General features: G+C 44.7%; 1 protein-coding gene across 2 annotated transcripts in view; it reads left to right on the forward strand.

Moving 5' to 3' along the window:
* Positions 1 to 523: 523 nt before the first annotated feature.
* Positions 524 to 15,157, forward strand: part of Il20rb (interleukin 20 receptor subunit beta) — a 36,122-nt gene continuing 21,488 nt past the window's right edge. The window contains exons 1-3 of one of the 2 annotated variants that reach the window (XM_075967717.1): positions 524 to 1,321; positions 11,839 to 11,965; positions 13,475 to 13,665. In XM_075967717.1, the coding sequence (XP_075823832.1) occupies positions 1,282 to 1,321; positions 11,839 to 11,965; positions 13,475 to 13,665 (358 nt within the window). In that variant the 5' untranslated portion in view covers positions 524 to 1,281. Of the gene's footprint in view, positions 1,322 to 11,838; positions 11,966 to 12,046; positions 12,157 to 13,474; positions 13,666 to 15,157 lie in introns of those variants that run through there. The other variant, XM_075967718.1, reaches the window with a different exon arrangement.

Here is a 15,157-nt window from a genome sequence, read left to right on the forward strand (position 1 = left end):
GGAAAGGATAAGAACTTACTGAGTTCCCAGATTTCACACATAATAAACTCCTAGGGAATGTTGGCTGAATCAGTGAATGACTGACCCAAAATTATCTTGCGAATAAGCTAAGAAACTAGAACTAAAATATGTCCAGTTCAAAAATCAATGTGCATTCTCAAACCAATGCTTATTTTACCATTATAATTTGTGCATTGGGTTTTTTTAAGTCCTCAAGGAATTGAAGTTTACTGGATTTTGTTTAAAATTTTTAAAAATTGGTTTTAACTTTCAGTAGTGAATTATTGATTCAATAATCAATTTTAAAAGATTAGATAAAGAATCTTGTTCATGTTTTCCTAGTTCTACCACAAGGTGCCAATCTTGTTAGCATATTATGTCCTAGCTTTTCTTTTCTGCAGACTTGCAAATATAAAACTATTATTGTCTACCTTTTGACTTTTAGAATGGTATTTAAAATTGATGCCACAGAACTTGGCAGTGATGGCACACTCCTTTAATTCCAGCACTTAATCACTGTGAGTTTGAGGCCATTCTGGTCTACAGAGTGTGTTAGGACAGCCAGGACTACAAAGAGAAACCCTGTCTCAAAAAAAAAAAAAGAAAGAAAGAAAGAAAGAGGAAAGGAGAGAAAGAGAAAAAAACCACCCGAGGCAACAGCTGTGGGTTGTAGCTTAGTGGCGGAGTGCTAGTGTAGCTTGCACAAAGCCCTGGGTTCAACCCCTAGCACTAGAGAACGGCAGTAATAGTAATTATTTTGCTTCTCTACTTTTCCAGAAGTATGTATTAGCAGACAGCTAATTAGCACCCAGCTTGAATGAATGGGCAGAGAGGCGCTTGGCAGAGGATGCCCCTTGATGAGTAGGGAAAATAATCCTCGATGTTCACTGTCTGCTGGGAAGAGCCAGGGCCCTCCACACTGAGTCTGTCTGCCCGGATGTCTCCCTCGGGCAGATGTCTCAAGCTCCCCAGTTAGCATTTCTCTGGAACTCTCACAGGCCGCTCCCCTTGATGCAATAGCTGGGTTTGGGCAGAAAGGGTGCTGCAGAGTACGCCCATTCTGAGCATTTGGGCCAGCTCCTCTTTCCAGAACAATTCAAGCTCCATTGCAGCTCTGACCTCAGCACCAACATCTGCTTCCTGAAGCAAGATGGCTAGGATGGATAGAAAACTTCACTCTGGAAGGAAGCAATGACTTGGGTCCACTAAGTTTGCCGGAGACCCTCACCCCAGACACAGGCCAACACAGTGGTTCTGCAAGGAGTCTGGACAAGTCTTGTCATGTGGCTTTTCTGCACCTTGATCTCCTGTTTTCTCACAGGTAATAAAGAATTTAAATACATCTGAGGTTGGGCCTTGAATACAGGTTAAGAAGGTGACAGTACTTTCCTAGGTTTGGGGTTGAATTAAAATGTTTTTGGTTTGGTTTGATTTAGTTTTTGGTGTTTTGCTTGTTTGTTTCTTTGAGACAGGTTTTCTCTGTGTAACAGTCCTGGCTGTCTTGGACCGCTCTTTGTAGATCAGTGTGGCTTTGAATTCACAGAGATCCACCTGCCCTCTGCCTTCCCAGTGCTGGGTCTAAAGGAGTGTACCACTGCCCAGCATAAAATGCCTTTTAAAACCTTTTTATCTCCATCTTCCACATCTTAAATGCCTGCATTCTATTTGTAAAACTTCCTGATATCCTCAGACATCTAGAAAGATGTCATCAAGATAGTTTATAGAGTTCTATGCACTTTGCTATTTATTTCATTTGGTATTTTTAGGGTTAAAGTATAGTTATTGCAGTCATTTTTCATGTGGCACTTAAAATGATTAAAAATTCTGACAAGCATAAAGGAAATAATTTATAAGCTTCATATTGGGTGTAAGATTTATAAAATTAGATTTTTCTTGATCCTCACAGAAAAAGGTACTTCACACTATTTATAAAAAGATTTGGTTTGGGGGCATTTTCTCTGCCAGTAAGGTTATGCAATTTTCTGTTCCACTCCTGGCTCCTTGTAATTACCTCCCTTATTGTTCCCAAACTGCAGTTCCTTACCTGTTAATGCTTCTTCAAGTCAAACTACATTTAAGAGAAATTTCTAGTTTTACTACTCCAAGGTATTGGTTACTTTGTGGCGTCAGTGGGAGCCTTGAGTACTTAAGCAGCAAATCAGAACTAAGACAACTTGGAAATGTTTAGCCTACATGGAAACGGATGGTATTCCTGTCCTGGCCCCCAAACCTTCACAGTTTCAAACGTTCAGCGAACCATGTCCAAATTCTGCTCACTTCTCACTTCTCATCTGTGTATTCAGGGCTCACCCTGTATTATTTGAGCCTATTTCTTCCTACTTTTAGGAAATAAGTTTAGATTGCAGGCCCCCTGCTGTCTTTACAGTTGATGCATTCTTTCCTTACTTTCTTGCCTTAAACTTTGTTGTTATGATTCTCCAACAGGGGCTGATGAGCTGGTTCAGTAGGTACAGGTACTTGTTGCTGAGTCTGATGAAGTGAGTTCAATCCTCAGCACACAGGTGGTGGGAGGAGAGAACCAGCTTCCTCAAGTTGTCCCCCGACCTTCACACACTTCCTGTGGCAAATGTGTGGTGTTCACACCTGCTCCCACCCTGAGTCCTTTCTCTCTCTCATTCTGTGTGTGTGTGTGTGTGTGTGTGTGTGTGTGTGTGTGTGTGTGTGTGTCTGTTAACTATTCTGGTCTTTTGGCATTGCGAATGGTAGTGTCAGAAAATAATTGCTTTAGTTAAAGTTGCCTCCAAGTAATTGTGAGCATTTGCTCAAGACTGCAGGTGAACATGGCAAGCGCAGAATGAGCTTCTGTTGCTTATAGATCACTGGGAAGATAAGTAAAGGTGTCTTACTTTGTCCCTTCTAAGGACAAATAATAATTACTAATTATTATGTACTAAGAATAACAATGACAGCCACAACTGACCCCTCCCCTAACATTTCTCTCTCCCTCTCCTTTCCTCTCCTCTCCTCTCCTTTCCTTCTTTCCTGAGATTGAAGCTAGGACCTCATGCTGGGGTAATTGCTCTACTATTGAACTATATTCTCACAGTCTTTGTTCCCTGGTTTTAGGTTTTTTTTTTTTTAACTTTTCATGTTTCAGATGAGAGTCTCCCCAAATTTTCTAAGCTTCTTTGAGCTTGCTCTGTAACTCAGAAAGGCCGTGAACTTACAATTCTTCTGCTTCACCCTTCCAGGAAGACGGAATTGAAAGCCCGTGCCACTAAACATAGCTCACATTCTGAGTACATGATGCTCTAGCAATAGATGGTCTTCAGACATTTCACGTCAGTCTGCAAGGCAGGTCTGATGCCCCCATTTCAGGGCAGGAACCAAGACTCAGTTGGGGTTTGACTCTGATTTAGCCAGCGCCAGAATGTGTGCTTTGTCCTTCTGATTAGAAGAAGGGGAGACACAGACTCAGCTAGAAAAGGGAGGCTTGACAAAGGGAAGGGATTAAGGAGATGCCTTTTCCAGTCATTTACCTTAAACCCCGTTGGAGGAAAAGGTAGTGGAAGAAGAACCAAACATGACGAGGTGACCAATGGGGTCCAGGCAGGAAGAGATGCAGCAGTCTCTGCCTGGAAAGCCAGCCCAGTGACTTTATGGAGGGCAGTCTTCCTGCAATCTCCCTTGCACCTAAGATCTTAGGAGACATGAATCTCAGAGCAACTGGAAGGACCAAGAAGGTGGAGAGATTAGGAAACCCACAGGCCTAGGCTAATCTTATGGGAGTTGAGATGTATGTGGCTCACTTGTTCAGTTTCCCTCATTGTTCCTAAGTTCCTTTTCTATGACGGGCTCTGGGCTGGGGGCTGATTAGAGATGAACAGAGTCGCCCTCTGCTGCAGTAAACATAAACTACCAGAAAATATACAGAAACCCCCCAAATTGGGGGTTTAACACATTTTAAACTATTTTTTATCCACCAGAAGTTAATTCTAGATTAGTGTCCCTGTCTCAAATGAACATTGGAGTCACTGGGGAGCTGTTACACATGTAACTGCCAAGGCAGCCAGAGATTCTAAATTCGTCTGGGGTACTGCCTAGGCACTGGGATTTTTGAAAGTCCCTGGGTGGGGCTCTTTAGAGCAGTGGATGCTTACAGGACTGGGCAGGAAAATGCGAGATGAGACAGGAGCATCTGTGGTAAGCAATGAAGTGCTCAAAATAGGATGAAGGCCTAAATGTAGCATAGTATCTTGGGTTGGATCTTGGAATGGAAAAAGTTGTTAGTGGAAGAATTGGCAGAATCCAAATAAAGTCTGGAATTTTGTTATGGTAATTGATCCACATTGGTCCCACAGTTTTGATAACTGTATCGTGGTTACATAAGATGTTAGCATTGTTTGGAGCTTATATTGTCTTTGAAATTTGTAGATCTAAAGTTACTGTTTTAAAGCCTATTGATAAGGTTGAGTATCATGACCAGTGCGTTTAATCCCAGCACTCAGAAGCAGAAACAGGTGGATCTCTGATTTTGAGGCCAGCCAAAGCTACATAGATCCTATCTCAAAAAGAAACAAACAGAAAACAGTAAAAACTGTGGTGGCAGACACCTTTAATCCCAGCATTTGGGAGGCAGAGGCAGGCAGATCTCTGAGTTCAAGGCCAGCCTGGTCTACAGAGCTAGTTCCAGGACAGTCAGAGCTACATAGAGAAACCTTGTCTCAAAAAACCAAAACCACAAAACCAAAACAACAGCAACAACAAAACAATACAAAACAAAATCAATTGACAAAATGAGAATGGAAAGAGTGGGAGGTGGGCAACAATGAGTCAAATGGATACAACCTGAAAGAGTTTTAATCGGCAGAAGCTGGAACAACTGAGTAACAATAATAGTAGCGCTGGATTTTAGCCATACAATGAAATCAGTACCTATGAGTCTATGCAAATAAGCAAATCTCTGAAAACAACAAATCATGGAGGAGGAATGGCTCTTCTTTTCAGGAGCATCCCAATTCAGTTAAAAGAGACTCATATCATAACTGCAGAGATGGCTGGAAGGTCACCTACCAACACCTGCCCGAGTTAACATGAGAAAGGGTGAAAAGGATTTGCGTACTCTCACATATCCCTCCCAGTGTGTTTATTAACTAGCAGGTAAATTGCAGCTTTGCAGATCAAGATTAGCATCACTGGTAATTACACATATCGACACCACGTCTTTCTGTGAGTACAAAGCAAAATATGTATTTTGCAACCAGTTGCTTGGGCTTACTCTCTTCTGACGTACGTAGAAAGAGTGCACAAGGTGGAAACGAATGCCCTCAGCAAGAATGCTTGGGAGACGGTGCCTGCGCATGTTGCTGCCCACTGGTGCACCTCACGGAAGAGGGCCATGAGGAGCATATGTGGCTTTTGGTTGGCCCTGGGGACAGAGACCTTTGCTCCATTAAAGCACACAGCAGTCACTCAGCCAGAGTATGCACAGTCTCAGACCAGACTCTAGTCACTGTGCTCAGTCTTCAAAGAACAAAGCAGTAGTATATAGCTTGGATTGTGGGGAGTCTTGAGTCTTACTATTAGGTCTAAGGCTGTTGCAGCCTGTCTGGAACCAGCCCCTGGCCAATGCTGTCCCGAGCACCTCTCTCACGGTGCTGTCACATAGCTGAGACCTGTCTCCAGCCAGCTTGCTGAAAGGGACAGCCTAAGCCTGATCTCCCCTGGGGAACTAGGATGGGGGTGGGTGGGTGAGCAGCTTCATCAGCCTTTGAGACATTCATGAAGGATATTGAAGGAACTGAAATTGGTGCACCATCCTGTCGCTCTCAGGCATGTGTCCGGGGGACGTTCCCAAGTGTAAGATGGTGCTGGGGTAGCAAAGACATCGGATAAAGCAAGCTACCCTTTAAAAATGTGTAAATTCACTCCTTTCCTGTGAAATCACACAGACCTGAACTGAGAACAAAGCTATAAAACAGCCAATCAGTGCTCTTTAGAAACGTCAAGGTCATAAAAGACAAAGACAGATTGAGAACAGCCTGGAAGAGACTAACTAGGTATGACAGCTACGTGGGGAGTCCTGGACTGGTTCCCGGAAGAAAGAAAATAAAGCAGAAAACTGGTAAGCCTGTTGGTCTGTGGCACTGTAGCGACTGTCTGTCGTATCTTACGGTTACGCTATGTTCTGTGGACACAAGGAAGGACGGACAAGGGAATCCAGAAGCTCCCTCCGCTGCTGTGCGTCTCTGAAAGCCTGAGATAATTTCCAGTGGAACTAACTTGTCTACTGAGTCACAGGATTGCATCATGTTTGCAGCACTGTGAACCTTCTGGAGGCTCTCAGGGTCTAGCTGTTTCCTGGCCATCCCGAGCCACTAGAGGCTTCCTGGGTTCCTCCTCATGACCCCCTCTCATTACCTGCCTGTTACCTTTGTTCACCCATTCACCCATTGGAAGACACTTGCAGCAATCCAAGTTCAATTTTAAACACTCATATTCAGATCTGACGTGGCAGAAGTTTCTGTTTCTCTAGGCTAAATGCCCAAGATCACAACTGCTAAGTCAGATAGTAATTGCATATTTAGTTTGAAAAAAAAACTGCCAATTTTCCAGAATCCATGTGCCAATTTACAAGTCTGTTGGCAGTGTATGAGGGATCCATCTTCTCTGTCCCATTGCCAGAATTTAGTTTTGTAACGTTAACTACACAGTGCTGTTTCATTGTGGTGTTAATTTGCATTTTCTCCTTAGCAAATGACCTAAACATCTTTATAAACAAAATATGCTTCCATGTATGGGTATTTTGGCAGCGTGTGTTCCTAGGGCCCTTGGAAGCTAGAGGAAGGTATTGGAGCCCCTGGAACTGGAGTTGCAATGGTTGTTAGCTGCCGTGAGGGTGCTGGGAATTGAACCTGGGTCCTCTGGGAGAACAGCAGCAGGTGCTCTTAGCCACTGAGCCGTCACACCGACTCCAATCTAAATATCTTTTCATGTTCTTATTGCTCTCTCTGTATTTCTGTTGGTGAAATTTCTCTTCATACCTTTTTTATGTTATCTCTTAGTTTTTTTGATGTCCTGACATTAAGTTTAGAGTGTTCATTATGTATTCTAGACAGTTGTCCTTTGTGAGGTAATGGTTAAGATTCATTTTAAGTTTATCATTATGTAATATGTGAGGGTTAGTGGAGTTTTATTTCCCCAGCACATACCAAACTGTTCCACTATTATTTGTTTTAAAGTTTATTCTTTCCTCTACTGAATTGCTTTGTATCTTTATCAAATCAAACTTGAGCATACGTGAGTGGAGCTGTCTCTGAGGTCTTCCATTTTTGCCTTTTGATCTGTGTTTCTTTATCTTTCTTGATACCACGAGATTAATTACTGTAATTCTTGGAGTGTATAGATTGGTTTCTCTGCTCTTACTCTAAAAAATACTTTTATTATCGGGGGCAGCATCGGGGGCAGCGAATGCCGTGGTACTCATGTGGGGTCCCACGACAGCTTTGTGGAGTTGTTTCTCTCCTCTCACCTCTGCGTGAGTTCCTCACCTCTACATGGGTCCAGGGATCTCATGAGCTTGAACAGCAAGCCCTTCACTCTCTGAATCATCTCATGACCTGCTCTCTTTCAAGCTTGTTTTAGTTGGGTTGTGGGTTTTTCTCAGTGATGCAGTACATGTTTATGATATTCAGAAAGTCCTGGGTTCAAATCCCAGCACCAACATATGTGTACACACATGCAGATGCACATATACACACACACACAAATATATAGACTACATAGACACACAGAGAGACAGACACAGACACACTCATAGGCACACACACAAACACACATACCACATAGACACATACAGACAGACACAAATATACACACCACACAGACACAGATAGACATGCAAAACACACACATACATAGACACACACCACACAGACACACACACCCATACAGAGACAGACACACAGAGTTTTAGTTATTCCAGTTCATAGTCTTTTTTTTTTCTTTTAAACGATGAGACAGGATCTAATACTGTAGCAGCCTGGAACTCATTATGTAACCTAGGCTTTTTCTAACTTAATCTCCTACCTCAGCTGCCCGACTGCTGAGATTGTGAATGTGAGCGACCATGCCTGAGTAGTCCATAGCCTGGGGGCGGGGAGGGCATTGCTGTGAGTTTGAGACCAGGCCAAGCTATATGATAAGTTCCAGGCCATCATTGGCTTCATAGTGAGGCCCTGTCTCACAAAAGAATAAAATCATATCATTCGAATAAAAATGGATGAAACCCGAAATCATTATGTTGAGCAGAATGATTTAGACTCAGACACATGGTATTTTCTCTCATATGCAGAATATAGGTTTGTTTTTATTCATTTTAAGTAATGAGACAAAAGTAGAAGGGTGGCTTTTGTAAAGAAAAAGTGGACCACTAGAAGCAGGGAGGGAAGAAGAATCAGGTGGTGTGAGTTATGATCAAGAATTTGCCATGCAGCCGGGTGGTGGTGGCGCACGCCTTTAATCCCAGCACTTGGGAGGCAGAGGCAGGCAGATCTCTGTGAGTTCGAGACCAGCCTGGTCTACAGAGCTAGTTCCAGGACAGGCTCCAAAAGCCACAGAGAAACCCTGTCTTGAAAATCCAAAAAAAAAAAAAAAAAAAAAAAAAAAAAGAAAGAAAGAAAAAAAGAATTTGCCATGCACGTTTGAGAAGCTTTGTTTTTTTGTTTTCAAGATAGGGTTTCTCTGTGTAGCCTTAGCTGTCCCGGAACTTACTTTGTAGACCAGGCTGGCCTCAAACTCACAGAGACCCACCTGCCTCTGCCTCTTGAGTGCTGGGATTAAAGGCTGCGTCACCACCACCCAGCAGACATTTGAGAGTTTTGTAAAGACTGTTCTTTTGTACAATAAACATAAGCTAATAACAAAATTATGAATTGGAAAAAAAATCAAAAATAAAGACGCTCTGGCTGGAAAGCCGAAAAGCCCCCTTGCGGCTGCCCAAGGTCTTTCTTCCCAGATAGAGTGAGTACATTAAGGAAGAGACGAAGGCTCATCACCAAGGTCCTATGCTAGAAGAGAGGCAAAGTGCCAGCAGACAGGATGTTTCAGGAGCCCCCTTCTCCCTCGTGGTCATGAGGCTTGATGCCTGATCACAAACAGCAGGTGCCCATCTAGAGGCAGAAACCGAAAGATCCAAGATAAAGGGCCCAGCTGTCACTCTGTCTGCCATGACACTGCTAGATACCATCACTGTGACAGTAACGGCAGAGGTGCAGGTGCTTGGCACTAGAAGAGAGCGTGTGAAAGGGGGAAGAAGAGCTGCAGAGGTCCAGACGGCGCCCCAGGGCTCCCGGCAAAGCTGAGCTGCCTGAAGTTCTTACAAGTACAGGTGCAAACCGTAGTGCCACAGTGGGTGTGTCCCGGACACTTCCTTTATCCATAGGAGGAGTCTCCCGTGCCCCACATGCATTCTCGTGCTCGCAGTCTCACCGGGTGGAGTCTCTGAGCAGTTTTGGTACCCCTCTTTGCTGGACTTTGCCCACAGTAGCCCTGAGTCAGAGCTTTCCACCTGGCCACTGATGCCCCATTTGGCCTTGCTGGTCACGAGCTAATGTGTTCTGGTGCCCAGGGATGAAGATGCTTGAGATGGGCATGTTGAGAAACTGGCAAGAGCCTAAGTGGATTTGCCATGAAGGAGGCTCAGGTTATTCTGGTTGCATAAGATAACATAGTCCAGGGTTGAGTCAAGGCCTGGATTCAGGTCAGCCGGCACCAAGGCTATCACATAGACTCTAGAAGGAGCTCAATAGTAAGTCAATAAATAAACTGATTGAAAATGGACAGTAAAATTAAATGGACGTTTCTAAAGTACATGATACCAATGACCAGCAGATATGGTCAGTGTTGTTAATCATCCCAGCAAAATAAAACCAAAATAAGATTATCACCTCACCCCCAGACTGGGAATGTAGCTCAAAAGAAGAACACTTGCCTAAGATGTATAAACCCCTGGGAGTAAATCCCCCAGAACCACAGTAAAAGTGATTTTCATTAAAAAGTTAAAAATAGCAAGCCAAATGCTGGTACATACTATTACCAAGAATGTAAGCTATTGTAATCCTTATGGAAAACAGCGTGGAGCTTCCTCAAAAAGTCCAAGTGCAACCACCCTCTGATTTGTCTACCCCACCACTGGTTATATAATACATCCAAAGGAAAATTAAATAGCTGCCTTGAGACATCTGCTGCACTGTTTACAGAAGCCAAGATGTGGAAATAACCTAAATGCCCATCAGCCGATAAATAGATAAAAGTACCTACATACAATGGGATATTGTTCAGCCATAAGAGGCAGACATGGGCGGTCTGGAAGATATTATGTTAAATGAAATAAACAAGGCACAGACAGATAAATATTGCAAGTCTCGCTCCTAGGCGGAATGTCAAAGAGTCGACCTCGTGTGTTTAGAATGGAATGACAATGGTGACCAGAGGCTGGAGAGGAGCGTGGATCCAGAGAGAGGACAGGGCTAAGACTGGTTAACAACTACTGAGTTCCGGTTAGAGCTTATTCTGGTGTGCTATTGCATAGAAGACTACCTATAGAGGAAAAAAATTATATTTCAAAAGGCCCAGAACACAGGATATGTGAAGGCTTTGAATTAAAAAGAAATGATAAATGTTTGAGAAACATAGGCTTGCTTTCATTTGAAATAACACATTACATATATGTGCTAAAATACCACATAGCTATCCATAAATGTAATGGGTACATATTTTATATGTTCATTAAAATAAATAGGACCAGTGAGATGGCTCACCCAATAAAGATGTTTTCATGAAACCTGATGGCCCAAGTGCGAACCTGGTTCCCATAGGTGGAAGGAGAGGATCCTAAAGGCACCCACATATACACCATGGCATATGCACATCCTCACTAAAGGCACCCACATATACACCATGGCATATGTACATCCTCACTAAAGGCACCCACATATACACCATGGCATATGTACACCCTCACTAAAGGCACCCACATATACACCATGGCATATGCACATCCTCACTAAAGGCACCCACATATACACCACGGCATATGTACATCCTCACTAAAGGCACCCACATATACAGCATGGCATATGTACACCCTCACTAAAGGCACCCACATATACACCATGGCATATGTACACCCTCACTAAAGGCACCCACATATACACCATGGCATATGTACACCCTCACTAAAGGCACCCACATATACACCATGGCATATGTACATCCTCACTAAAGGCACCCACATATACACCATGGCATATGTACATCCTCACTAAAGGCACCCACATATACACCATGGCATATGCACACCCTCACTCGTACACATTCTTATCATACATACACACTAAAGTTATAAAAAACATATCCATGAACAAATAACATGCCTCTGCTTTGTTTGTTTATATAGTGGGGGAAATAATGGTTCTTAAACTCAGTAGGGTCATGAAAAGCCAGGCATAGAGGTGAACACCTTTAATCCCAGCACTTGGGAGGCAGAGGCAGGTGGACCTCTGAGGCCAGCTCAGTCTACAGAGGGAATTTCGGGACAGCCAGGGCTTCACAGAGAAACCCTGCCTCAAAAATACAAAAAGAAAAAAAAGGAAAAAAAGAAAGAAAAGAAAGTTACATAGGATAGTTCTGTGGCAATCTAGCAATGACCTATAGAGAATATGAACACTATTCACTAAAGCGGGGCTGTAATCACTGCAGATATTCTGTGCTGCCACAGAGGCAGAGCTAAACCAGGGAGGGTAAGACCTAGCACTTGGACAAGTGCGGAAGCTGAAGCTACGCCAGTTCTCACTGTCCCTCTTAATTTCATCCCAGGCGGAGTGGCCCTGCTGCCTGCCCCACAGAACTTAACTGTACTGTCAATCAACATGAAGCATCTCCTGATGTGGAGTCCAGTGGCCCAGCCCGGGGAGACAGTGTCCTATTCTGTGGAGTACCAAGGGTGAGTTTGCCTTGCTTAGTAATTTGTCTTCCTTAGACAACATGTCCGAGAGGGATAGATAGCCCTTCCTTCTCTGCTCCAGGAGGCTTTGAGGCCCGAGAATAGATGCTCTTCCTGGTCCACCCCTTGGTGTGAATGGGTGTGGAGGGATATTTTGTTGTGCCCGTTTTCAACAGCAAGCCAACTGTCTGGTGAGTTTGGGCCTGACCTGCAGCCTGGAGAACCACTCCCTTTGGGGTATAGGAGGTCACAGTTTCTTGACTCTGCATGTATATCTAGAAGCCCAAGTAAGTCTTGACCCTAAAGTTCAGCTGGCCCAGAGGTGAACCTGATTAGTTTTCCCCAGCTGTCCTGGCTCTAGCAGTCTCTGAGAAGTGACTGGCAGAGTTGGTGCTCAGCACACTTCTTTAGCAAATAAGCATAAACCGAGTCCTGCATGTGTAGTGATTCTTCTAGGCCCCGAGGGGGACACAGAGGTGCACACTTCTAGATGCGGGGAAATTAGCTTCTAGAGCAGCATCTCTCGATCTGTGGGTTGTGACCCCTCGGTTCGCATATCAGATATTTACGGTAAGATAACAGTAGCAAAATTATGATTATGAAGTAGCAACAAAAAAATTTATGATTGGGGTCCCCACACCACCACAAGGAACTGTATTAAAGGGTCGCAGCATCAGAAAGGTTGAGGACCACTGCTCTAGAGGAAGATGCTCAGTACACGGGCTCTGTGCTCCTTAGTTTTGCAGCCACTAGCTACTAGTAGCTATTTAAGTTTAAATTAAATTGAAACATGCCTTGAGTTCCATTCTTCCTTGTTTACATACTCTAAAGCCACAAGTGGCCAGTGACTACCCCCACCGAACAACGACGGGACGCAAAACCTTTCCATCAGCATAGAGCTCTGAGCCAAACCTAGACTTTTGAGTCCCAGTAGGAAGCTGTGAAGGCTGAGGCAATGGAGTTGAGTTTGCAGCTCCTTTGTCTTAGGTGGTGGCCTCTGGAGGAGGTGATATTTGTACCCTACCTGTGGGATAACAGGCAGAACATTTGAGACAGTGATGATCTAGTCAGAGAGCCAAGGCAAAAAGAGATCAGCATTTTGAAGGGGAGAGCCACAGGTCACTGGGAAGAAGTAACATCCTTAGGGGGTAGGATTGAAGAAGGCTAGAGCCTCATAAGAAGCCATTAGGTACAGAAGCATCACGGTCTGCTGTGTGGGGTGTTTGAAGAATGGGATCGCTACAGTAGAGTGTGGAGAATGGGAAGTCACAGCAAGCAAGGCATGATGGTGCCTGAGAGGAGGGTGGTGACCACGGACAGATTCAGGCTCATGCGAAGGTTCCCGTGGAATAAACGAGAGTGGTGGTTGGGAAGCAAGTAGAGGATCTGGAGTTGGGGAGAGGATGCTTATCCTGCTGACCCCCAAAAGCAGAACGGAGGCAGTGACAGCCATCTCTGAGTCCGTCTCAATGGGTGTGCGTGATTCTGTGCCTTCTTCTCTTTGGCCAGGGCGTATGAGAGCCTGCACACGAGCCACGTCTGGATCCCCAGCAGCCGGTGTTCACCGACCGACAGTCTGGAGTGTGACGTCACTGATGACGTCGCTGCCACAGTACCATATAACTTCAGGGTCAGGGCCATGCTGGGCTCACAGACTTCAGCCTGGAGCACTCTGGAGCCCCCCTTCAATCGAAACTCAAGTAAGGCACACCTCCTCCCACCCCGCAGGAACTACCTTTACTTAGATGTTCAGTGTCAAATCAACTGGGGTACTGATAAACACAAACCACCCTTTCTGACATGTTTGTAAACTGCGGACCGTCTCGCGTGCTGTCTTTCTCCTTCCCCCCTCTGGAAGGCAGTCCTGGCTGTCCTTGTTAGGCTCGACAGGTAGGGAGCTCTAGCCTTGGCACTAGGATTCTTACTCTGATGGTGCCTCCGTAAATCTCCCATCTGGAGCCTATTAACCCCACACTGCTGAGAGAAGTTTGGTCGTTTAAAAACATCTGCATATTTAACAGCTACTAGAAACATTCCTCTCTGTGGTTACTGACAAACACCTTTGCTATTGCAATTATAACTGGAAAACGATTGGAAGGGAAGAGAAGACTCCAGGCAAGTGGATCACTATAGCTGAGTGCAAGCCATGGCTACAGTGGAAAGGAATGTGTGCCTTTGGGATGAGGTGGGGGATGCATGGGCCCTGGAGTAGAGAGGCAGCTGGCCCTATAGTGAAAGCTCGACCAAGTCAGTGGATGGGAGCAGAGGAAGAAGATGGGGTCTGGACTGCGTCTTTCTTACAGAACAAACACTATGGCCCCTGGGAGGAAAGTGACCTGGAGTAGGTAAGCATGCAGGGCAGAGGAAGAACGAGAGGGGAATTGTTACCTTCAGCTAAGCCAGGATGGATTCTGGTTTGTAGAGTAGCAGAGGAGATGGTGTGTGTGTGTGTGTGTGTGTGTGTGTGTGTGTGTGTGTGTGTGTGTATTGTCTAGGCTTATATCAGCTTGACACAAGCTAAAGTTATGTGGAAGGAGGGAAACCTCAGTTGAGAAAAATGCCTCCGTAAGGTTCAGCTGTAAGGTATTTTCTTAATTGGTGATTGATGGGGAAGGGCCCGGCCCACTGTGGGCGGGGCTACCCCTGCACTGTTGGTCCTGGGTTCTGTAAGAAAGCAGGCTGAGCAAGCCTTGGGAAGCAAGCCAGGAAGTAGCACCCCTTCACGACCTTAGCATCAGCTCTCGCCTTCAGGTTCCAGGTCTGCTGGAGTTCCTGTCCTGACTTCCTTTGGTGATGAATGACAATATGAAAGTATAAGCTGAATAAACCCTTTCCTCCCCAACTTGCTTTTTGGTTATGGTGCTTCACTGCAGCAACAGAAACCCTAAGTAAGACAGGGAAGTGGATGAATTCAGGAATTATGGCTGCATTTAAAATGGACCGAGCTTGGGGTCCAGTTACTGGGGATGGAGTGGGAAGACAGAATCTAGTTTCTTACCTGGGTTGGTGAGAACCTAACAGGAGAAACAGTTCTTGAGAATAGGAGACACTCTATCTATGTGGTTTTGGAGCTCAGGTTCCTGCAACATGGCATGCTATGGATGCATAGCAATTGGAAATCAGGCCTTGGACTCTTGGAGGTGAAAGCCAAACACGCAACAAAGGCCTGGAAATAGATGCGAATGTCTAGGG

Source organism: Microtus pennsylvanicus, chromosome 3, assembly GCF_037038515.1.
Source record: "Microtus pennsylvanicus isolate mMicPen1 chromosome 3, mMicPen1.hap1, whole genome shotgun sequence".
Classification (NCBI taxonomy): domain Eukaryota; kingdom Metazoa; phylum Chordata; class Mammalia; order Rodentia; family Cricetidae; genus Microtus; species Microtus pennsylvanicus.